This window comes from Chamaea fasciata, unplaced genomic scaffold (genome assembly GCF_029207755.1).
Source record: "Chamaea fasciata isolate MVZ Bird 193981 ecotype frontalis unplaced genomic scaffold, bChaFas1.0.hap1 SCAF_16, whole genome shotgun sequence".
NCBI classification, from domain to species: domain Eukaryota; kingdom Metazoa; phylum Chordata; class Aves; order Passeriformes; family Sylviidae; genus Chamaea; species Chamaea fasciata.
The window spans coordinates 8,445,314-8,469,612 of NW_027094101.1; the positions used below are offsets into that span (position 1 = coordinate 8,445,314).

Consider the following 24,299-nt stretch of genomic DNA (forward strand, 5'->3'; position numbering starts at 1 on the left):
GCACTTTAAAGACTCCAATAAGAAAGTTTGAAAGTTTAAAATAGTAAATTAAAAGCCAGGTACCGTTCCAACACGTTATATCTGAATAAAATCCTGCATTTTGAGAGCTGTATAGAATTCTATTTATGTTCAATGCAGAAATACTGGTTTCCACCAAAGAAACTATCAGTCTGTTGAATACCTTCATTCCAGTTGCACAGGAACAAACATTTAAATTTCTTTCAGTATAAACAACTTCCTATCTAGAATCCTTCAGAACAGCAATGTTTTCCAAATATCCTTTTGTTTAGGTCTAATAAGTTTCATCTAAGAGCAAATAATATTAGCAGATATTTTGTACCAGAAACTTAAAATCATAAACAGCTGTCATGTATGTTTTCCATATATAATTCCTACTTTGCAGCAAACTTCCTTACAAGGACACGTTGATATCTTCATCCTTTTGGGAAGAACATTTCCTCATTTAACAGACAGACCAGCTACACTGCGCATATGCAAATTCTCTACATTATGATTTGCTTGAACTCCACCCCTCTGCCCCCACCACACATACGATAAATCTGCACTTTGAGCCAACTTTAAATACAGAATAATGAACCAATAATTATCTTGTAAGTGAACCAACACTAGCTTGTATTCTTCCCTGAATAACACTTTTTTTTTTTTGCAGAAGAGAAGGACTGCTACAGAAACACGGCAACATTCAAACCCTTTAAAACAAAAGGTAGATTATTTAATGCATTAACAATGTTAATCTGAAGATAAATAAATCCACAACAGACTTTCAAGTTTCTTTTGAGATTTCCTTTTTCTTTGCAGAGAATATTTCTGATATTATACAGTACTGAGAGGGTGTTCTTTTCTTAATGTCCAGGTGAAAAGCAAAGCTCAGTTCTCTCTGCTCTCTTCGTGGAACTCCTCAATGCCCCGTTCCAGGCGTGATTCTTTCATAAGCTTTTACTTGAAAGCGGAGTGGTGAGCAACATTAATTTCAAGAATAACTGGATGGTTTGGTCCCTGAGTCATCTTCTTGAGAGCCCATACTCTGAAAGGGAGAGAGTTAGTTCTGTTCAGAAACAAGTCTGCAGGCTTGAGAAAGACAGTTCTTTGAAGTGAACAGGTAAGGAAATACAGTGCCTATGAAATAACATGCACTTAATTTTCTGGTTGAAATCACTGCAGGATTAATTAGGAAAAAGCACCTTTAAAAATAATAAATTATTTTTACGATGTGTCATGATGTTTATGCACATATTAATAATGCGTAATAACAACACCGTAAATACTGACATTCAGTACAACATACTCACTGCACTGAATGAATCTCTTACATACTCTGACAAGACATTAAATCCATTACCTTCTGCACAAACTGAGGGTTCACAGTGATCTCTTGATCCATGGCTTTCAGTCGTTCATCAAGCTCTATACATTTCAGCATCTTAAAAATATATATGAAATTGATTACTTCATCCAGCTTGTACCTGATCCTCAAGACATTTCATGGCTGTGCCATGTAGAACAAATAACTTTTGCCACCATTAAAGTTCCACATCAAAATGTTCTCATCCCTCACCTCCCAAACAAGTGTCAGACCATTTTTTATTGCCTCCATTTGATCCATGTTTTCCCAACTGCCCTTTTTAAGGCCATTGATAAGACAGTCCCATGAGGCTCAACCACCTTAACCTATAGGCAGATTATTGAGAACCAATGGAAGTGATCCTTGAAGTTTAAAACCCTAAAAACAATCTTTCTAATCCATTCAAGGGTCTTCCCATCACAAACAGCAAGCAGTCAGTCTTCTGAAACAGCTCAAGCTGTGCAGGACACAACAGGGAACACATTGATAGAGAATATTAATCTAAAACCCATGAAAATACTGTGAAATAATCAAATAGTGATTTACAGTCCTCTATATCTAAGTTATTACACTGGCTTCTGGCAGTAGCTCTCTGATTACAGACTAAGGTTCTTTGGTAAGAATTCCAAAAGCAGTGAAAGATTTACCTCCTGATCAATGTTATGAAGCATAGCTGGATTGTTATATTTTTCAGGATTATCATGGAAACAGACCATACCATCTTTCTGATTAATACTTGCAAAGATTTCACCATCTTCTATCTGAAATGACAGAGGGTTTAATAGAAGTTATCACCAAGAACAGAATTTAGGTAACTACAACACACAGACTCTGTGGAACTGTCTTGTTAAGTTGGTTGCTTTTATTTCCCACAGGTTCCCAAAACCACTATTCATGTCTTATCTTACATGGAGAACAGCTTTTTAGATTTTTTAAGAACAGTCATAACACCACAGCAGACTGCCAGCATTTCCTCCACCCTGAAAAAGAACTGCTCAGGATGTGTACTGCCAACCCAAACACTAATTTTGGGGTAGTTTTACCAAGTCAGAGGTCTTACCATGTGGAGGACATATTTTTCTGCTTCTTGGGGCCCCGACAGTTGCACTCGACTTGCCATGTCTTGTAATGACAATGTTAAAAACGTCTGAAATTTAGAAAGTTTTAAAGTGTTAAAACTGGTTGTTTAGGATTTTCCCCTTGATGCTTCATGGCCTGTGTTACCTGACTGTGGAAGTCTGATGGGAAGGAACAAGTGGAACACACAATTATTAGAAGGGCTCATGAGAATGAGTCAGTTCTTCCTCCAGACATTAATTTGTTATACTGAGCATGCATGGAGTCATTACTCATTCCTGCAATTTCATTTTACACCAGACAGTCCTGATCATGTCCAACCTCTTTCTCTCAGCTTTTTACATAAAAAAAGGTGAGTTTCCACCCCTTGAATTTCCTTCAAGAGACGCATATATAAAGCTCCTTATGAGATTTTTTTCCTACTGCAACAAATATAACTTGAGCTTGCAAAAAAAACCCGCTTTGCCCAATCACCTTTCAGGACTAATCTGATCACTCAGCTGAAGGAGCAAATCACTTCGGTGCTTCTGGTTTTGCTTTTGTTTCAGACATTTCCAAAATCTGTCCTATTCACTCACTCTTTTCTAATGAAGTGGCCTGTAAAGTTCAGTTTTCCAATTTTTTGAATAGGGAAGAAGGTCACTGGGTTGCAGCACTCACTTTTTTGATTATCTACAAAAACCTCATGGGCAACCCCCCCTGACAGACAGATTGAATCACCTTTTAAATAATGCATAAGCAGCCAACTGATTTGTTTTCCTTTACAGGGCATTCTAATCTCCTTTGTTTCAGGCACACATCTCAGTTTTAGTAATTCTCTGCCACATTACTATGTTATCATTTAGCTCTAAATTGAATATATTTCAGAAATACAGTCTTAGAAGAAAACTGCTCACAGTTTCTCTTACCTTAGTTAGCCTCTGAATATTCTTTTTGTAGAGAGATGACAAGCATTGCTTAACCAGCCCCATGTTGTTATCTCTTGTGAAAGTTTCACTGTGTTTGTTCACCAGATTTCGAAGCTCCGAGGGTTTATTGGTTGAATAAACTTGTGCTAATTCATGGTAAGCATTGCTAAGAGGCTGCAATTAGAAAAATGAGAACCCTTCTTAAAGGACACAGTGTTCATCCAGCCTCACAAAACCTATTCAGTGCTCCAACATTAGAAGCCATGCAGGCATTGAAATAAATGTAAGTAGCTTGGGCATTTCTCATAAAAAAGAGACAGGGTGTCCATACATGGCTTTATGGCAATGACAGACCCTCATTAAATCTGTATACTGCAGTGTAACATTTAATAAACGTCAATCCAGGACCTCTGTGTGACAGTTTTACTTACAGCAGTGTGAAAAAACTCTCTCAACTGACCAGCTGAGTTTGAGGTAAGTATTGTCAGTAACTTCCATTATATTTGTTCTGCCCTCTAAGACATCCATCCTTGACCACATCAGGTGACAGCATCAACAGCGGAGACTCAGAGAGTGAAACCATTTCACCTAAACTACCTTAAAATGTTTTGAGCTTTTTTATTAGTCTCTGAAGTTAGAAGAATTTTGGAACTCTCTAGAATTTTGGTCACAAATCAACAAATTCTTGTGTTAAATAAGAACTAACTTTTAGAAGTGTGTTACTTAGGATCAGAACTCTCTCAGTAGTAGTTTTGTCTCCCACCCTACACCTCCTAATCTGAATGTTTACAGACTCCAAACTCCCAGTTTTTTCAGAAGCTTTTATTCTTTAAAAAGCTGGGGTTTGGGAATAAACTGTTTAGCATTTTGTGCTTCAATGAGATGAAGCTACAGGTCAAATCTTTTCATAATGGCACTGCAGCTTGAAAGCCAATTGAAATCTGAGTATTTCTTAAATTCTGTCATAAAAAGCTATAAAGGAATGTGCAGTATCAGCAAAAGGAATATTGATTAGTACTATTCAACACTGAAGTTTTCCCAAACTTTAAAAATCTGTATCACTGACATCATACAATTATAGAATGGTTTGGGTTGGAAGGGACCTTCAAGTTCATCTCACTCCAAACCCCTGCCATGGACAGGGACACCTTCCACTGTTACACATTTACAAATCCAGATTTGTTGATCTATTATTTAGATGCATTTGCAATACTTACCTTAATGAATCTACCAACTATCTGGGAAGTGTATTTTGGTAGCTGCTGAACTTTACCAAGTAGTATCAAAGAAACTAGGATATACTTTTTATATGATTCCAACATAATATGACTGACTGCCATTGCTGGAGTAGTTATTGCCTAAGCAAGAGAGAAAGAAATGGAACAGAAATTTAGTGTGCTTACTGGTAGATCCTGGTAGCTACTGCATGAGCAAAAAACTCAATTTCAAGCTGCATGCAGAAAGGATACAGTGACATATGAAATTCTCCTTTGAGCACTGAAGCTTAACTAACTTCTGTCAAAATTAATTATCCAGACATACGCAAAAAAAGGGAAATTTTATACAAGCTACTCAAAACATATCACATTACAGTGGTGCCTGTCTTAAAATAGACCTGCTCAGAGAGAATCAAAACTTCCTTCCTTGGAATATATCTAAAGTTGTACCAGAAATCACCTGTAGCTACTTGTGAACCTGGACTTACACAGACCCTCAAAGAGATTTTATATAATAATACATATTTTATTTTATTTTCTATTACATTATCAGAGGTCTGCAGAATATGGAAAAGGGATTTTAGTTCACTATGATACTGGAACTACTTAAGAGCTGACCCTCATTCACAAAAAAGAAAAATGCTGCACCAATTAGTTTTGCACGATTCATAGCATTTCTCTCATACACAAAGCTTTCCCAATTCTACTATTTTTTTTTTCCTTCCCAGAAAAAGCAAACCCAGCAAATATTGTAACAGCCTTGAATAATCAAAACTCTTATTAAAGTAGCAAAGGTCTTAGCAAAACCACTGGACTATTTTTTAAGGACACACAACCATGTGTCAGCCCATGACCTGTTTCTGTGCTGCAGTTTTAAGCAGGCAGCTGAAAAATATTTATAGTGAGATAAATTTAACATCACCCTTTGAGCTGCACAGCTTTATGGTGTAATGAGGCTGACAGAGACTTTCTTAAAGGAAAACACCTCTAAAGACAGTTTTGCTTGTGCCAGTTCAAAGGTGGTGTGTTTTCTCAGCACTGTTACACATCGACTTTTGGCTTTCCAGGCATCACATTTCAGACTTATATTTTCATTTCAAGTTACCTGTTCATAAAAGTAGAGTGCTCTTTCAAAGTTCTTTAGCCCAGTGTATATCATCCCACCATAGTAGTAGTAACATAAAAAGTGCTTCGCATCATATGCCCCATTCTCTTTACAAATATCCATCATGTCCACATCTAGATACGGGAGGGCAGGTTTAAAGCATTTTGCTAACAAACAGAGCTACAAGAAAATAAATCAAGTTTTCATAAATTAGCCATTTCCATTCAAGTTTCCATGAGAAGGAATTGAAACTTAAATTAATTAGTACTACTGCATAAATATCACTCTCCCACGAGTTAAAAAACAGAGCATGTCAGTAGTGGAGTAACACAGGTTGAAAATCTATTTTAATACAGATTATGAACTTTTATAAAACTATCAGACTCCTAAAGAAATTAAACTCTGACAAATCTGTTTGAAACTCCAGGATTGCCAGACTACTGTGCTGGCAGCTCTAAATATTGCTCTGAACATTCCTGTCCAGCCCTGAATCCCAGGAGCCAAGAATGAGACAGAAATACAAATCCAGGCCAAAGACACCAAGACAAACATTTCTTTTGTCAGATTTGAGCAGACAGTAGCTGGATATAACACTGATACTACCCAGGATAAGTTCAGTGTGACTTTCAGCCCACAGAGAATGGATGTCAAAGGACCTTCTGAAGTCATCAACAAAATCAAAAATCTGAGGACATGCACTGAACATTTAAAATTAGTATTAACCTGTACATCAGATTTGGATTTTATTTCAGTATATCATATTATTTACTACTGGAGAAAAAACCAAACCAAAATCCAGTTGAAAATCCATTCTTACACTGTGATTTGTGAACATACATTTCCTTGACAGTTTATAGGTATTTTATAAGCTCTTATTCTCACAAAAAGCCCTTCTGATCCCCTTACCTGGCAGAGATCTGCGTGTATTGAGGTCAGCTGGTTTGTGTTCATCTGCATCTTGTCTATGGCTTGTCTGAGAATGCTAATTCCTCGCAGGGGCTGTCAGAAATTACATCTCTTTCAGATAATTTCTCATAGATGGCAGCACATTGGATCTTATGTTGACACTTACAAATGAAAAATAACACTAATTGACAGGTTCCATTAAGTAATAGTTAACCTGAGGTTCCCTTTTTGTAGGACATCGCAGACTCTTGGAAAATAAAATTAACCTTGGCTATACAACTTCTCCTGATAAAGTCATCAATTGTGCTCCACAAAGCCATTCTCACCAGGAACACAGTAATCTATCAATAAAAAAAACCTTCCTTGATTCCATGACTCCATCTAAACTGCCAACAAATACTAAAGACAAGGTTCTCACTTCACTCCACTTAGAAGCAGAGATCAAATCTGGTCTGTCTCAGGCTAGACTTCACCAAACTGGCCTGAAAAAGTCAGGATTGTAGCAACAAAACCACTGGTCAAGTATTTCTTAATCAAGTTTCCTGCACATTTTAAGGCATTTAATTAAGAACATTATATGACACCAGTGAGAATAACACTGAAACTAAAATCACTGACTCACCAGTGCTAATAACCCTTGCAGCTCTCTCCTCTACTCATGCACACATTGTCTGAAGAACATTCCTGGTACTACAGATCTCCTATTTAATGTGGGAGAACATGTTTTTAGGTGACTTTTCTCCCCCAAAATTATCTTCCTTAGGTTTTCCTTAGAGAAATCTTAGAATTTTGTTTGCTTCATTACCTTTCAGTAAACTTAACAACTAAAGAGCTGTACAGAAACACTTGATGTGAAGTTAGTGGCAAATCTTTATGGAGTAAGAGACTAGTAACACCCCCTTTAAGCCTTGGGCATGGAGTAGCTTATTTGTACTTGATGATACTTGCTCACCTGTTTTCTCTCCACAAGGGCATTTGTTAACTGGTGGCACAGGCCAGCAACTAAACACAGTAAAAAACAACAAAAAAACACCTCTGTGAAAAATCAGTATTATCAAACTATCCAAAAATATATCAAGATATCAAATATATCAGGCCTAACTTACAAGTGTCTGTTGCATATCTAATGTGTTCTCCATTGCAAGTGCTGATAAAGAGCTGCACCTGTGAGAATAACGTTTCGAAGTCAGGGATGCTGGGCATAGAAAACTTCACAAACCTGAAATAAAGAAACAAAAGGTTCAGCATTTATTGGAGATTCATAAAAAAAGATTCATTTTCATTGCTAAGTCTCTGCATGTAGGTGCTTGCAAACAAATCCAAAGTGCTTATGAGACATGGCATAGGATTTGCACAGTAGCTGCACAGCAACATCTGAAAACACCTTTCTATGAGCAATGTAATTCTAAATTTAGTGCAAACTACAATGGCAAAGATAATTTTCAGTATTATCAGTATTTTGTTTCAAAAGGATACTGGAACAAGTGCTAGAATTCTGATCTTTCCCTTAAAAGAGAATTTTAAAATAGCACTGGAAGGTGCAGATAGTTCCCTTGAAGTCAGATACAGCCAATTTGAACTTCAAGACTAAATATCTTTACCTTAGTTCAGCACCACCCGCCAAGGCAACTCAAGTTTTATCTTCAACTCCAGACAGCAGCAAGAGCCTCAGTGCTGTCTAAAGACAAACACCCAAGACCCATGATAAAAGCCTGGTTTTTACTGGAATACAAAGTCTTGCTCCATGCTTACAGTTCAGTGTATTAATGTCCTGAAAATAAAGTTTGAAAAGCTCATCCTATATCTTTTTGCTGAACACATGTGGAAAAACACTTATGGAATCCCAGAATGGTTTGGGTTGGAAGGGTCCTTGAAGCCCACCCAGTTCCAATCTCTGTCACGGGCAGGGACACCTTCCACTGTCCCAGGTTGTTCCAAGCCCTTTCCAGCCTAGCCTTGGATACTTCCAGGGATTCTTCCACAGCTTCTCTGGGCACCCTGTGCCAGGGCCAGAACAAAACTCTTTGCTTGGCTGACAGTTCAGCTCATTGCCTGAAGTTTGAATATTTAATTAAAAGCAAGCAACACTTACAAGACAGCAAGAACACCTAGGGAGTGTTCCTGTACATCCAGGGCACCGAGCACTGTATCCAGATGAGAAAGGTTTTTTGCTAGCAGCTCTCCACTTTTATTGATCAGTTCACAAAGCTGGGTCATTTGCCCTGAAAAATAAAAAGCCCAGTTAGAGAACATTCATCCATTCCCACACCTCCTTATAACCTGCTTTCCCATGTAACCTCAGGAAATAATAGTATCACCCCAAGTTTTAATTTTCTTTAATAAAAGAGGCATTAATTTTCTACCCACCACATTTTTTTAATAAAACAAATACCAGAGCTTGCTCCTTGCTGGTCCTCAAGCACTAGCCAACTTTCAGGTCTGCTCACAAGCATTTTTTTGAAGTAGACGCTAAAGTTACAAGTAAATACCTACAACAGAAGTATTTAAAAACCTGTCCTTGAATTTACTCTGTACAATTAAAACTACAATGCTATTCTATATGCTGTGAGCTATGGATAGCCCCAAAAACCTTAGAAAGAAAGCAGAGCCATTCCCATGAACTGCTTTCAAACGCTTCCTTCCCCACAATTAACTGAATGAATTAAAACAACGTCCTTCTGAAGCAGAGTATTGTTCCAAGCAGAGTATTGTTTCAATGTTCAATCCTTGCAGATTAGAGAGAGAAAACAGAGGTTCTCTCACCCTTAACAAAAGTCTCCAGAAGATGAGGAATAGAGCCTCCATTCAGAGAGATGTACACTACCCTCGAGTCTCTGGCCTTTTCCTTTGAGAAAGGAAAAGCAGAGTAGTTCTGGCAATGAAATGTTATTTTTGAAGTGACAGAGGGATCAAAAATTCCAAATGGGGGACTAAGTCCACAAACTCCCAAAACCATTCTCCTCCATACGGAATTAAAAAAAGGCATAAGCATGGGAAGGAACGGGGTTTGTGAAACTCTTTGTGCTTTGATAATGGTGTTCAGGCACTGCAAACCCCTAGTTCTGGTCTCCTCCCTATTCCAGAAATCCACCCCTTCTACAGTTCTATCTCTTAGCTTTCCCCTAAAAAACAAAACAAAACAAAAAACCCCAAACAGACTCTGAGCAAACTGGTGGAGTGGAGGGTGTCCCTATCCATGACCTTTAAGGTTTGTTCCAACCGAAACCATTTTGGGATTCTGTCATCTATCCCTCTACCCACACACACCCCAAACAACTTACAGTCTAGTCTAAGGAGAAATCCCAGTACCAGGCCCAAATAAATGTCCCTTTCTATCACCTCCCAGGCAGCCAAGCGACAGTCAGAAGCCACCACAAGTACACACATTGTTCCTCAGTGCTGCCACGTCCTGTCAGGCTCTGGATTTACTTTCACACAGTCCCAGGATGGTTTGGGTTGGGACTTTAAATATCATCTCATCCCAAACCTCAGCCATGGGCTTTCTGCTAGACCAGCCATGCTCCAAGCGCCATTTGACCTGGTTGTGGACACCTCCAGGGATCCAGGGGCAGCCACAGCTTCTCTGGGAATTCTGTGCCAGGGCCTCCCCACCCTCACAGGGAAGAATTCTTTCCTAATATCCAATCTAACCCTACTCGATTGTTATTATGAAGCCATTCCCCCTTTCCTGTCCCTCCTAATAAAAAGTCTCTCCTCCTATTTCCTGTAGCTCTCTCCAGATATTGGAAAGCCACAGCCAGGCCACCCCAGAGCCTTTTTTTTTTCCAGAGTGAACAATCCAGATTCTCAGAGCCTTTCCTCACAGCTCCACCCCTTCAATGATCTTGGTGGCCTCATCTGGACTTGCTCCACCAGCTCCATGTCCTCACTGTGCTGGAGACTTTCTCACAGGGAACACCTCCCTGGCTCATCCCTAATGGGAGAACTTCCATAAAGCCACACAGACTCCCCTTGAGAGATCCAGTATCCCCAACACTCTGTGATACAAAGTTCTCCAGCTCAACTACAGAACAAAGATCCATCTTCCATCTGCTTTGTACCCACACCTTGTATGTACAAATTGTCTCTAAAGCAGAAATACTTTGTATTTATTAAGTGAAACTAGATTTAGAGAAAGGTGGAGTTCAACTCGAGAACTGCCAGAGATAAAACCTGGGGCCATGGTGGGAAACACCAGTTTTTGATCAGTTCCCGGGAGGAAACATCCCAGGCAGAGACCAGTCAGAACACATTTCACAGAGCATCAACTCAGAGGAGAAGTTCAAGAACCAGGAAACGCTGCGCCCACACACAGTAAAATTAGGACTTTGGCAGTGAAACTGAGGAATTGTAACTGTGATTATTAAAACCCTTTGTGGACACATGGTTACAGTCTCAGATCTGTCACACAGTTCCGTGGTGGGGCGGGACTCTGTCCACGCTCTGCTTGGAAATGTAGAGCACGGACATTTGGACAATTCAGAAATATATTTTAAACCACACTTATCATAACCTGCCCGTTCATTAAGGAAGTGACAGGCCGGGTCACACAATCCCAGTTAAAGCCCTAGCGATGCTCGCTCCTCCCCGTTTTAAAGGCTCAGATTTTGGCAGGATGACCGGCGCGGTATCGAAACCACCCCCTGGGAGAACCACGGAGCTCCGTGAGAGCACCGCCGCTCCCTCGTGCCCTGTCACACCGCCGGAATCCCTTCGGGGCCGCCCCGAAGTAACCCCGGCACAGACCGCACAGCCCCGGGGCTGCAGCACCCCGGACCCGCGCCTGAGGGAGCGCCGTGCGAGCGGGCAGGCCCCGGCCCGCCGCGCCATCACTCGCGCGGCTTCACGAGCTCCTTCGGTCTTCGCCGTCCTCCCTCGGCCCAGCGGGCCCGCCCCGTCCCCCCGGTGTCCCCGGCCGGCCCCGTCCCGCTCACCCTGGGCCGAGAGCTGCCGGACGCTGTTGACGAACTGCTCCAGGGCCGACGCCATCTTGGCGGCTCGCGCCGCGGCCGCGCGCGCCGAGGGGGCGGGGCGGGGGGAGCGGCGCGCGCCGGGAGCCGCCGCCCGCCGCCCGCCAATGAGGGGCGGCCGCGGGATCCGCGCGACGCCCGCCGCCCGCGCGCCGCTTCCGCCGCCTCTCGCGAGAAGCGAGGTCGCTATGGCAACCGCCGGGCCCGCGTCAAGGCGCGCGGGAGGGGCCGTGACTCAGCAGCGCTGGGGGGGTGGTGACGTCATGGTGCGTCAGCACCTCGCGACATGAGGCCTGCCGCGACACGGGGACCGCCGCGACATGCGGCCCTCGCGACACGCGGCCCACGCGACACGCGGGCCCATGTGATAAGGGACCCCTGCGACATGGGCACCCGGGCCATCCGTGACACCGGACCCTTCCCGACACGGGTGGCCGGTCCCTCCCGCTGCCCGCGCGCAGCCCACCCGAATGGCCGCACTGCACCGGTAGAGGTTTAGTCGCTTTTGTCCCTTCTGACGGGGACTCAGTGCGGAGGTTGTCATCTGATTGCCTGGAATGTTTGTTCTGGTACCAGGGAATAGGATTTGAATCGCTCAGGTTGATACGCGGATCTGTATTTTTCATCCCTCGGGAGCTGAAGCAGCGTGTACCGGAGCTGCTGCAGGCAGGGAATGTGTCGGTGGTTCCGTGTCCATGAAGATGATGGAAGCCTGAGTGGAGATCACAGAATTCGTAAAATATCCAGAGCTGGAAGGAATCCACAGGGATCATCCAGTCCAACTCCTGGCCCTGCACAGGACAAGCCCGAAATCCCACCCTGTGCCTGAGAGCGTTATCCAAGTGCTCCTTGAACTCCGTCAGCCTTGGTGCCCCGACCACTGCCCTGGGGAGCCATAAATTTGCATGTATTCCCTCCCCGCTTAGTCAGGAACATCCAGCTGTGTTGAAATCCCATTCCTTGCAGGAAGCAAAACGCCTGCGGTGCAAGTGAAAGCACAACACAGACCTGAACTTCACACATTCCCCTCCCAACCTCATCTGAGATCACCACCGTGTCCAGCCAGTTCTTCCTTCCTTCCTTCCCTCCATGACCTTCCCCAGGTCACCCGATCCCAACAGCAAATTTGCCCTCTCTATGAAACAAGGACTGCACGGTCCACTTAAAAACATTCCGGACTTGAAAAATTAAATATTTTGGAACCTTATTATTGTTGTCGAGCAAAATCTTTTATTTCCCAGCTCAGTGGTTGCCTACCCCTGTCAGTACCACTGGGAGAACTCCCTCTTTTTCATCAGTTTTAATCCCCAAAGTGTTTTTCGAACAGATCTTTGGTGTCTCTGGTCAGAACATCGAGCCCTTCTTGGTGCAGTGGGTGCTTCTTTGGGGCCCGGGGATTGGCTTTTAAGGGTCCCTGTCACGCGTGAGGGACAGAGCTGTCACACGGCGCAAGAACTGTCAAAAACGAGCGCATTTTATGCAGAAAATCACCATCTTACGTGTACCCCCAAACATGCCCACCACCTCTGCAAGCAGGGACGGGCATGGGGAGGGAGCAGGCGGCGGACTGGGTGTCCCAAAGCCTGGCAGCGAGGGAAACTGAGGCAGGGCAGGAGGGAGGGGAAGGGCAGCGGGGCTGGGGCAGCCTTAAGGCGGGCGGGCGGCGCGGAGCCGCAGCGCTGTCGCAGGGAGCTTGTGCCGCTTTAAGGCGGTGCCGGCGTTCCGGGCTCGGCAGGCACCGGGAAGAGGAACTGGGCTTTGCACTGCCGGGTCGGGGCGAGCTCCGCGCCGGGCACCGGCCGCCGCTGCCCCCGCTCCCCTTCTCTCTCGCTGCCAGGGAGGGATGGGGCGGGGAGGGGGAGGACGCGCTGGGGGCCAGGACGGGCCTTTGCATCCCCCCCGCGCCCCCCGGCAGCTCCTCTGCTCCCCCTTGCACCCCCCCGCCGCTCCTTCCTCCCGCTGCACAGGGATGCGCTTGACAGGGCTGCCCGCTGGCTCGGTGCGTGCTTGAAATAGAGGCTTGGAGAGGCTTTCCCCCTTTGCTTGGAGAGCTCCCCCGGGCCCTGCTCTGAACCCCCTATCCCCTGCCCCAAGCCTCCCATCTGCTTCCTCGAGGCCCCATCCCCTGCTTGAGGTCCCATCCCCTTCCTCAAGCTCCCCAATCCCTTCCTTAAACTCCTGTCCTCTTCCTTGAGCCCCCTTCCCTTGTCCCAAGCCCCCATCCCCTTATTCAAGCCCCCCATCCCTTTCCCGGAGTCCCCATTCCCTGCCCCAAACCCCCATCCCCTGCCCTGAACCTGCTTCCCTGAGCCTCCCATTCCCTCCCCTGAGCCCCCATCCCCAAATCCCCCATCTCCTGCCCCGAGCCCCCCTCCACAATGATTTTGCTGAGCTGCTTTCTGCACCTGCGGCCCCGGCGCTGCAGCCCCTTGGCCGGGCTGGGCAGGGGGCTTGGCCCCTCCGCGGGGTCCCGCAGGGCTCTGCGGGTGCTGGTGGACATGGACGGGGTGCTGGCCGACTTCGAGGGAGGCTTCCTCAAGAAATTCAGGGCCAGGTACCCTGACAAGCCCTACATTGCCCTGGAGGACCGGAGGGGCTTCTGGGTGTCGGAGCAGTACGGGCGCCTGGGACCCGAGCTGAGTGTGAGTTGTGCTTCCCCCTTGTTGTCCCTCCGGGACCCTCTGAGCCCCAGGTCATGGGGGCAGTGCTGGGGTGGGCTGTGGGGGCCACCAAAAAAGCTCCCACAAAAGCACAGGAGGGCTTCCAGCGGTGCATTTTTTCATGCCCCAGAAATCCAGCTTTTTTTGTGCACATCTGTGTCTTTCTTAGAATCCTGGTATGGGTTGGGTTGATAAGGACCTTAAAGAGCATCTCGTTCCAACCCCCTGCCATGGGGAGGGACATTTTCCACTAGACCAGGCTGATATGATGGACTAGTGGGCTTTTTCTCTGCATGCCTGGATGGAGACAGATGCAAGGAAGGGGGTATTTCAGAACATCTGTCTTGAAATGCCCCAGATCGTATAGCTGGGGTTTTCTAGCTCTGATTTGGCCATGCGGATTGTTACCATTCCTAGATGGATTATTTAGCTCCTCAAGAGCAGTGTGAGGGGTGGGATGCAGCAGAGCAGTTCCGAACAAACCATGCAATTGATGCTTCATTTGAGGGCTTACTTAAAATTAAAACAACCCAAGCCCTCCCATGCCAGAAATTATTATATTCAGTTTAATAATTAAAGCTTAAAAGCAGAATTTGTCTCTACGTTGTAATTTATCATCCAGCAACAGGCTGACTGCTGCAGAAAGTGATTTTCTGCCTCTACAAGTTTCCCATCCCAGTGGATGTCTGTGGTCTCATCCATGGATTGCAGTTGCTGAAATGTGTTATGGTAAATAAAAGTATTCCTGTTGTTAGGAGTATGATAGCTACAGGGAAAGGAGTGAGAATAAGGTCCAGGGCACTCCCATGGGCAAAGTTCTAAACAACTTGATGAGCTGAAGGAATAAAGTGTTCTTTCTGGCTAGGAATAGTGAAAGGGAAGTGCAGGACATCATTTGTGCAGTAAAACAGCTGCCTAAAGTTTGGCAGGGGTAACACATGGTAACAATTTTTTTCTTTCTTGATCGTAACTACTTTGGATGTGTTAAATGAAGTGAGCTCATCTTGTGTCTGTTGTGATCATGTAAAACCACCAAAACCTTGGCCTGAACAAGTAACAAAACTTGCACAGACTGACCTCAGGGCAGTCCTGGTTTTCCCTGTGGTTTTGGGGCAGAGCTAAAGTGAGGAGGAGCTGCTCCCTGGCTACAGACACATGGGCCATTCCAGTCTCTGACCAAAGAGCACCACTGGTCTGCTTCAGGGACCAAAATATAGGAGCCAAAGAGTCCAACGAGCTGCAGGTCCCATCTCTGAAAGGGAGGAAGTTCAGCAATGCACCGAGCACACAGACCTGGAAGGATGGAGAGCCCTGGATAGGCAGGGAAATTCCTTATGGGGATTGAGGGTCTGTCCTGGCACATGGTAGGATTCCCAGCCCAGGGGATTTTTCCATCTGCTGGGCAACATGCTGGCCGTGGCGCCACAGGAAATTTTTCTGGCTCAGGGAGTGGAGTGGGTCTTTCCCTCAAGCTGAGCTTAGTTCTTCCCTCCTCAAGCTTGATTGCAAAATGCTTTTTGACATAATTGGAAGTGGGATAGCTGCGGAAGTGCTGCTGCAAGAAAACACTTCAGTGTAGTTTGAAGTGCTCTGCTGCATGTGGCTGTGTTTCTCAGGTGTCTCTTGTGCAGCTACAGACAATATCTTAAAAATAAAACATCACTGCTCCTCAGTCAGAGGCAGAGCAACTGGAGTTTGAATGTTTGCGTGGCCCTGTGGCAAACTTTTACACTGGTTGTTCTTGCCATGGAGCCTGGAGGTATTTCTGCATCTGCAGCTCCTCAGCTGCATCACAACACTGGGGCTGGGCTGCTTCTGCTTCTTCTCAGCTCTCCTCCTCGAGGACATGGTGTTTGTGCAAAATAATTGCTTTCCTTGGCACCTGACAAGCTGTTCACCTGTTTGAGGCAGTGCAGGGGATGCTGTTCCTTAGAGCTGTGCTGGACCCATTGCAGGCAGTCCCTGGGCTCTGCTGTCACCCCAAGGTTTTGCTCCCTGTGGTCCCTCTCTGCTCTCTCTGTGCCATACCAGTGTGCCCAGGCTGCTGTCCTGGATGTTGTGTTTCAAACCCTTGCCTGGAGATGCTCTGTTTGCCTGCTAGACCTTGTCCAGGCATCCCTGAGGAAGAGCATCTGCATTCATCCTGACGTGTGGTTCATCCTGTAATGTCCTTTCTTCTGGGAGAGCAGCCTGACTGCTATTTTAAGTGATCTCATGAAGACAAATAGGCCAGACAGGATCTGTGTCTGAATAGCATCATGGTACAGCAGGGCCACCAGGCCACATCAGCTGGATCCACATGGATCCATCCCTTTGGATGGGTTTGGTTTGGATCTGGATAATCTCTGGGGTTTGGCCTTACAGGAACGTGCAGCTCCCACTGTGTCTGGAGCTGCAGAGGCAAAACCAAGCCTGTTTCAGAGCATTTCCAATCTGAATTGTATGGGGTGGGTGCAGGCTGGTGGGTGGGGAGCAGAGGCACCTGCAGAGGCAAGGGGGGTGAGCAGGAGGGGACCAGAGCTGGTGGTCCCACTGTTCCTTGTCCCAGCCTCTGTCCTAGCAAAGGGTGAGGAGGATGCACCTGCAGGAAAAATTGCAAGAAGTGCAGTAACTGCTTGCTTTCCCCTCGCAGGAGAAAGCCATCAGCATCTGGGAATCCAAGAACTTCTTCATCGAGCTGGACCCTCTCCCTGGGGCTGTGGAAGCTGTGAAGCAAATGGCAAATTTGGCAGAGTGAGTGTGAACCTGCCCATGGCGTGTGGGGATGGACAGAGGAGGAGCTGTGTCTTCACATCCACCTTTTGGCAGAAGTGCTGAGACAACAACAGCATTAAAAATAAATATCTCCCAGCCATCAGGGAAGGGAGGGGAGAGAGGGTTTTGACTCCTGGAGCAGTCACCTAGAATATCAGCCATGTGCAGCCTCTTCCCTCTAGCTCTGCTCCCAGCAAAGGTTGTGAAAAGGGGATCACAACTGTGCTGTGGGATTCTGTGAGATGGGGGATTAATCTCTTAAATCTGTTCGATCTGTGTATAGTTGGGGGGTTGGCATTGGGCTGCTGCCTGCTCTGGCCCAGAATGACTCTCTGCCCCTGTTTTTGTCCTTGTGGCAGCACTGATGTGTTCATCTGCACAAGCCCCATCAAGAAGTACCGGTACTGCCCTTATGAGAAGGTGAGCAGACCCAAATCTCAGCTCCCCCTTCCATCCATGCTGCCCAGTGAAAAGTGTCTGACCCCTGCATGCCTCTGGCTGTTAAATTTACCTGTTACATCCATTTGCATGCATTGAGGCTCTTGGTCTTAGTCTTTGATCATGACATCAAAAGCTGCTTGGCTTTCAAAGAACTTTTACTCCAGCAGCATCCAAATCCATGCCACTAATGAACTTACTAAGATAGAGATCCTCCCTGTGTGGGGGCCAGGGCTGTTTCCACTCCACCAAGCACCCCCTGCCCCATCCATCAGCCTTCCCTGAGCTCACCAGCCATCTCTTGCCTTCCAGTATGCCTGGGTGGAGAAGCACTTTGGCCCCGAATTTCTTGAGCAGATTGTTTTGACACGAGATAAGACGGTGGTTTCTGCTGATCTGCTTATAGATGACAGACCTGATATAATAGGTAAGAGGTGAGGGCTGTAGGAGTGACTGGAGGCAGCCAGGGATGGGTGTTGGTCTTTCCATGCTGTTTGGGTTTTATAACTTTGGGATCTTCATGTTGGAGTGAAATCAACTTCAGTGTCCCACACAGTTGTCCAGACCACTGACCTTCCTTCCTTTGCAGGGGCAGAGCAGAACCCCAGCTGGGAGCACGTGCTCTTCACTGCCTGCCACAACAAACACCTGCAGCTGAAGCCCCCCAGCCGCCGGCTGCACTCCTGGGCTGATGACTGGAAGGCCATTCTGGACAGCAAACGCCTCCCGCCCAGCCAGGACACCTAAACACCAGCCCTCACTGCCACCTGGGGCTGCAGCCACCTGCCTGTGTCCGTGTGGAGCCCTGCTGAAGGCCACAACCACGGATGGACAGACAGACAGATGCTGTCCCTGCTGCAGAGAGGAAGAGGAGGGTGAGCTGAAGCGCCACAGTCACCTGGACTTGAGAAACAGACTCCAACCCAGCCCAGCTACAGGGGAGCAACAGCAGGATTGTGCCTGTGGACCTGACAGCTGGGCTGGGGGGCATTTTCCACTGGCTCCTGGGGTCTCTGTGCTGCATCTGCATCCCCCACAGGGCCAGCCCAGCGTTTCTGATGGACAAGGTCACCCTCAGCGTGTCACTGCCCTTGCCTGGTGCACCACATGGCACAGACCAGCTCTCCACCCTCCCCTCCACGTTATGGTCAGGGATCATGTGTGTGGTTTGTTTAGCCCTTGCAGGGTTTCATCCCAAGGAGCTGCCTCAGGAGGTCTTTCCCACTGGCAGTGCCTGGATCTGCGGAGAGGGGTGGCTGGAAGGGCAGGGAGAGCAGGCAGGTGCTGTCCAGGCTCCCTGCACTGGGATTGTGTTGGTGGAGGATTGTGCACCCTGCACTGGGAGAGGATTGTCACAAGCACATCCACAGATGCTGTTTGCAGTTCTCACATACTGCAAGGGAAGATGTTGGGGGGATGTTGCTGTTAAAGGCTGGGGAGCTGCGCTGGTTTCAGGGTAGAGTTAATGTTTTTCACAGAAAATAGAGCCCCATACAAGCCACTGTGTAAAACATTAACTCCACCCTGGCCAAAAACAGCATGGGAGCCCATGAGAGGTGCCCACAAGCTGTATCACAGGGTAGTTACTTCTGCAGCTCCACCATGGTCCCAGCTCTGGATGTCTGGGGACGGAGTGTGCTGCCAGTCCCCCTCCCCTGGTCCTGGGCCCCTGCAGAGAGGTGTTCAGTGCCTGGCTGGTGCAAAGAGGTCACAGCACACGCAGCTGTACCGGCCACCTCTGTCAGGGGACAGTGCAGGGGCTGCTGAGCTCTGAGAGCAGCCAGTGCTGCTGGAAGCTGCAGCTGGCCACCTGAAAGGTAGGGTGTAGGCCAAGGGGCAGCTGCAAGAGGGATGTTTTTGACATAGCTGTGCCCACAGCCTCTTCCTCCATTATTTGTGTCATTTTTGCTTCGCCAAGCCCGCACCAGTCCAGCCTTGAACTTCAGCAAGCTGTCTGGCACAAGAAAGCAGCTGCTGCTGCTGCTGCTGCTCCTGGCCTCAGAGACACATCCCAGCTGCTGGGAGAGCCTGGCATCCCTCCCCTGCCTGTGGCACTGCCACAGGGCAGCCACAGCCGAGCTGTCCCAAGTGGGAGTGATGCTGGCCCACCCCAGGCAAAGCCCCAGAGATGAGCTGGGTGTGTCACTGCTGGCACCACAGAGGCCATCAGACACCACTGCTGTGTGTCCCCACGCTATCCAGGATCCCACTGCCCTCCTGGCCCAAGGACTTGCTGGCTGCAGCAGTGAAATTCCTCACTTGGACATGTAACCCCACAGGCAGGGGTGGTAGCCAGGGCTTGGCTGGGGTTTGCCACCCTGCACTCCATGCTCACACTTTTGATTTGCCTCACCCCTCTCCCTGTGGGCCCCCATCAGTGAAAGTACATGAACTTAAAGCTACATAATCAACAAATAATGTAATTCAGCAGTGGCAGCCAGACCCCTCCCAGTATCCGGGACCTGGAGGGGTTCTGGAGTTGGTACTTTGGAACCTGTGCCTTCCCTGGGTGCTGCAGGGACAGGGATGGGGCCAGTGTCAACTTGGGTCTTCCCCTATTTCTTGGGATGGGGGGAGTTTACAAAGTCGGCATGGTTGGCCCAGGGCAGTGGGACTTACATACCACAAGCATCTTTTTTTCTTTCTTTTGTTTTCATTTTTCTTTCCTGTTTAAACCACTGTGTGTGTCTCTGGGTGGTGGGTTTGGTTTGGAGGGGTCTATTTGGGATGTGCAGCTGCCTGAGGTGCAGCCTCCTGGCCAAGAGCTCCCTTGGCTGGAGGGTTTGCAGGCTGGGAACTGGGACAGCACCATGGGCACCATGGGCAGCTGCTGCGCCTGCTGAACATCAGGAACCCCTTGGCTCCACCAGACCTCCGCTGGCTGTTGACCCCTCTGTGCAGCCAGGGTGACTTTGTGGGGTCCAAGCTGGTTTTTTTTTCTAATGGTACCATGTAAATATGAGCTGCCTGAGCTCCCCAGAGCCTTCTCCCTGCTCATTGAGCCAAAACAAGCTGGCACATCACTCCAGCAGCTGCCCAAACCTGTAATCTTCCCCTGAGGCTGGGGCAGACCCAAGGGATGTGGCTCTCTGGGACCAGCAGAGCTTTTCCCTGTGGTGAGATGTGATGCCAGAGAAACCATGTGGGTTCACACCAAATATACTTGAAAGCAGAGCTGGAGTTTCTCATGCCTGAGGCTCCATCTCCATGCACAGTGATCCTGAGCTGGTAGCTGGACTGTTTGCTTCCACACTCAGGACTGGGAGGTGACTCGATCGCCGACGGATCGGCCCGTTTGTTATTCAAGCCTGTCTGTGTCCAGCTGAGATACACAGAGCTTTTATTTTTGAATGTACATCTATAAACCTGAGGCAAATGAGGAGCACTGCAATAAACACTGGGTTGTTTGGCATCCAGCTGCCTAGAAATGGAGTTTGGGGTTTGCAGTTTTCCACCCCTGGCTCTGTGTGGGGATAGGGGGGTTTCACCTCCAGGTTTGGGAATGTCCCCTTGTCCAGAAAATCTGGAACCAGTCCTGCTGCCCTGGAAGTGACATCACCCTGTTAGACAGTCTCTGAGGGCAGAAATAAACCCAAGGGATGGTTTTGGGTAGACTTCATCTTCCTAAAGATCTTTTATAATAAATAAAGCTGTGAAGTGTGTGTCCTGTTGGGCCACAGAACAGAAGCTAAAAAAGGGGCTGGGACTGTCATGGGCAGCCTGTCCCTGGGATTTTGTGCCTTATCCATCATTGCTGGCTGCTCCACATCCACACACCCAGGCTGTGAGGTGTCCATGGACTCCCTTGCCTGCCGTGGGGCTGTGCCATGAGAATCCCTGTGCAGGACCCTGTGCAGAATCCCTGACCAGAACCTGCATGCTGTGAGCAATGCCACAGCCCAGCTGGGCACTGGTACCAGGGTCACATTTCCAGTAGAAGATGGAGCAAGTTGGAAGGACTGCCTCCTGATGGAGCATGAGGAACTTCTGGTCTGCAGCTGTGTCTGTTCTTCCACGCTCTCCTACATGGCTTTTTTTTTTTTCCCTTGAAAAGCTTCAGGTTGCAGATACTTTTTTCCCTTGAAAAGCCTCAGGTTGCAGATATGTATTCCAGGGGATAAGCAGTTTCCAAAGCACGCAGAGACAGAGAGGAGGGGTAAGGAGATGGTGGTGCTCTGGCCCTGAGTACAGAGCAGTGCTCAAGCCCAGTGCTGGTGGGAGCCTTCGCACCTTTCCCATGGGCAGGAGCTGCTGGACAAATGTGCAAACATGCTCGCCCCTCAGGGCATTCCCACCTGGAAACATACCCCTTCTCCCCAGTCCAAGCTGGACCAAGGTGGCAGGCCCTGGCAGGGCCAGAGCGAGTGATGCTGGCCCCTGGATGCTAGGAAGCAGTGGCCACGCGGCTTCTCATTAGCTCGTTCTCACGTTGGCCACTGCCCAAATAACTCCGAGCGGTGTGAAATCCCAGCGGAGGGGAGAGCCAGGAATGCAGGGGCCAACCGGGGCCAGGCCTGACGCAAGGGCAGCGGGTGGTGTGGGACAAAGCCAGGGCAGGGGACGGGGCGGGAGGGAGGATGAGTCACCCAAATACGCAGGAGGGGAAGGAGCAGAGGAAGCGATGGAGCAGCTGGAGGCAGCTGGACGGGGCTTTGCTCCTGCCACCGTGCCCAGTTTCAGGAGAGGAGCGGGGTGGTGGCTCAGGGTCACTGCTGCGGCCAGACTTTGGAGCCCGGTGGTGCCAACGCAGTGTGGGCAGCACATCCGTGCGGATGGAAGAGGAATATCCACTAGAGGGGACTGTGTGATCGCGTGTGGGAGCGCGCTTCTGCCAGCCTGCGCTCAGCACAGTGTGCCAGTCCTGCTCCCAGCCCTCCCGGTTATCCCAGCCCAGGCTCCCATGCCCTCTGCATCCCTCCCGCTGGGCACGGCAGCCTGGAGGCACAGATCTCCGGGACCAGGGGGTACCGAGGGGCAGCCGCAGGCGCCAGGAAAATCAGAGAATCGTGGAATGGTTTCGGCTGGAAGGGATCTTAAAACCCATCTCATTGCAACCCACTGCCGTGGGTAGGGGCACTTTCAATTATTCCATGTTGCTCCAAGTGCCATCCGACATGGCCTTGGGCACTTTGAGGGATGGGGAAATGAACTTCCTCTCAGCCACTCCTCTCTCTCCAGCTGGATGGGGCAGAGAATGGGATGGGCAAAACATGAACAACTTGTGGGTTAGAAGATGAACTAGGCACCTATAGGGCCCATGTAGAAAATATGCCTGGAAAAATCACAGGTTGAAGGCCCCTGACAGCCCAGAGCATCCCTCCTTCCCCTGCTCTGCTCTGCCTCTGCTTCCCCCTGGGACCCCACAGCTCTGCCAGGGCTGAGATTGCACATCCTGCCCCTGAAAGCCTGAAATCCCCCAAGGAGCTGGAACATGACTTTGCCTTTTCCTTTTGCTCACTCTGAAGCTGGAGCCCGTTTTGGGGAGCAGACTGGGGGCAGATCTGCCAGTGGGGACTGGGGTGGTTCCTGGTGGGTTTTGCACACCCTTTCATTCTCCCCCAGCACCATGATATTATTTCCCTCTGTTGGATAAATGGGATTTGCCTCTCAATTTGTGCACAGGGACTTGAGTAATGAACTCCCCAGAGAGAAACCAACTTTCTTTGCCCCAGCAGTGCTGGGGAGGCCAGACCAGAGCCCACATGATAGGCTGCACTGGCTTTCTCCTGTCTTTCAAGGCTCCACACACATTAAGCCCATCCTCCTGGCAAAAATCTTGCAAAATATTTATTTGTGACTATGTTAACAAACATGCTTGGGGAACATGTTGTATTCAGACGTGAGCATGCCACCTTCTCCCTGCCTCCCTGGGGCCAGGACTGTGGGCAGTGAGGGGCCAGGGCTCAGAGCTGCCAAAATCCAGCTGACGCTGCACTCGGAGCACCGCCGGGACCAGCAACCCCGAGCACGAGGCCACCTCGCCTGCTGTTCCCACCAACCACCAAACCTGCCAGCAACATCCCACCAGTGCCTTTTTCCTGGAGGTTCCCGACTCATGGCTTTTTCCTGGAGGTCCCCAGCTCATGGATGCAGCTGGGGGAAGGGTCTGACCACGACCTCGTAGAACCCTGGTGTCCTGCAGCCAGAGGGACGTGGACACAAGGGCTCCGGGGATCCTGTCCAGCTCTGTAAACACCCGTCAGAGGGGAGGGCACTGGTGTCAGGCCACACCATGGGCAGAGACCAGTGGAGCTGAACTTGCACACCCCACAAACCACCCTGAGCTCGTCCCTATCCCTCACCTGTCCAGTCCTCCTCTGCTGGTGGGTGCCAGCAATGATGGAGAAGGTGCCCTGAAGAAAAGGTGCTGCTCCTGTCCCAGAACAGACTCACCCTGAATATGTACTATTTTAAACTCTAACTTGCCAGATTTGGGGTGATCTTGCCTTGGCTATGCCTGGGTCCAATACCCCAAGCCCCTGAATCTGCTCCCAGCATCTCCAGGTAACCAGGGCGGGAGCTGGGTCTATGTTCCTGAGATCCAGGGGAGGGAGATGAACAGCAGTTACTGGAGGGCTGTAGTTCAGGTACTGGGTGAGAGCACTTGAGAGTCTATGGAGCTATCATCAAGCCTGTGAGCCCCTGTGTGCCCATGGCATTTTTCCTTCGTGCCATCCCAGTGGAAGCCTCAGCTGGGCAGCACCTGTGCTGCCTTCTTATCCGTCTGGTGAGTCACCCAACAGCTCCTGGGGATGGCTTCAAAACACCAACGGGCTCATGGAAACTCCCAAAAGTGCTGGGAGATGCACTGGCAGCAGCTGTGCAGGCTGGGAGTTGGCTTCTGTTTAGTGAAAGTGAGGCAAGAGGGCCCTGTTGCAAGTGCCAGGGGACATGTGAGGAC

The 24,299-nt window shown here is 48.5% G+C and overlaps 2 protein-coding genes across 3 annotated transcripts; one reads left to right on the top strand and one right to left on the bottom strand.

The window, feature by feature from the left end:
• Positions 1 to 711: 711 nt before the first annotated feature.
• On the bottom strand, positions 712 to 11,614 carry COPS3 (COP9 signalosome subunit 3). 2 transcript variants are annotated; one of them, XM_066197946.1, is made up of 12 exons: positions 11,511 to 11,614; positions 8,669 to 8,798; positions 7,683 to 7,795; positions 7,529 to 7,578; positions 6,577 to 6,669; positions 5,671 to 5,850; positions 4,566 to 4,706; positions 3,349 to 3,522; positions 2,424 to 2,510; positions 2,011 to 2,124; positions 1,361 to 1,441; positions 712 to 1,045 (listed from the first exon to the last, which is right to left on the bottom strand). In XM_066197946.1, exons 1-12 carry the CDS (start codon positions 11,563 to 11,565, stop codon positions 992 to 994), a joined length of 1,272 nt encoding a protein of 423 aa, XP_066054043.1. In that variant the 5' UTR covers positions 11,566 to 11,614; the 3' UTR covers positions 712 to 991. The 2 variants fall into 2 exon arrangements, with proteins under 2 accessions (XP_066054043.1, XP_066054044.1); XM_066197947.1 differs by lacking the exon at positions 4,566 to 4,706.
• A 1,660-nt stretch (positions 11,615 to 13,274) lies between these two features.
• On the top strand, positions 13,275 to 20,814 carry NT5M (5',3'-nucleotidase, mitochondrial). Its single transcript, XM_066198200.1, has 5 exons — positions 13,275 to 14,188; positions 16,839 to 16,939; positions 17,320 to 17,380; positions 17,711 to 17,825; positions 17,988 to 20,814. The coding sequence occupies exons 1-5, from the start codon at positions 13,925 to 13,927 to the stop codon at positions 18,143 to 18,145; spliced, it is 699 nt and encodes a 232-aa protein (XP_066054297.1). The 5' UTR covers positions 13,275 to 13,924; the 3' UTR covers positions 18,146 to 20,814.
• Positions 20,815 to 24,299: the final 3,485 nt, after the last annotated feature.

Bases quoted from the DNA above. Each gene is read 5' to 3' on its own strand.
- COPS3 (XM_066197946.1), bottom strand. From the start codon at position 11,565: ATGGCGTCGGCCCTGGAGCAGTTCGTCAACAGCGTCCGGCAGCTCTCG. The intron at 7,796-8,668 runs GTAAGTGTTGCT...TCTTTATTTCAG, and splicing joins CTAGGTGTTCTTGCTGTCTT to GTTTGTGAAGTTTTCTATGC. The intron at 5,851-6,576 runs GTAAGGGGATCA...ATTTTCTTGTAG, and splicing joins TACACGCAGATCTCTGCCAG to CTCTGTTTGTTAGCAAAATG.
- NT5M (XM_066198200.1), top strand. From the start codon at position 13,925: ATGATTTTGCTGAGCTGCTTTCTGCACCTGCGGCCCCGGCGCTGCAGC. The intron at 16,940-17,319 runs GTGAGTGTGAAC...TCCTTGTGGCAG, and splicing joins CAAATGGCAAATTTGGCAGA to CACTGATGTGTTCATCTGCA. The intron at 17,381-17,710 runs GTGAGCAGACCC...CTTGCCTTCCAG, and splicing joins GGTACTGCCCTTATGAGAAG to TATGCCTGGGTGGAGAAGCA.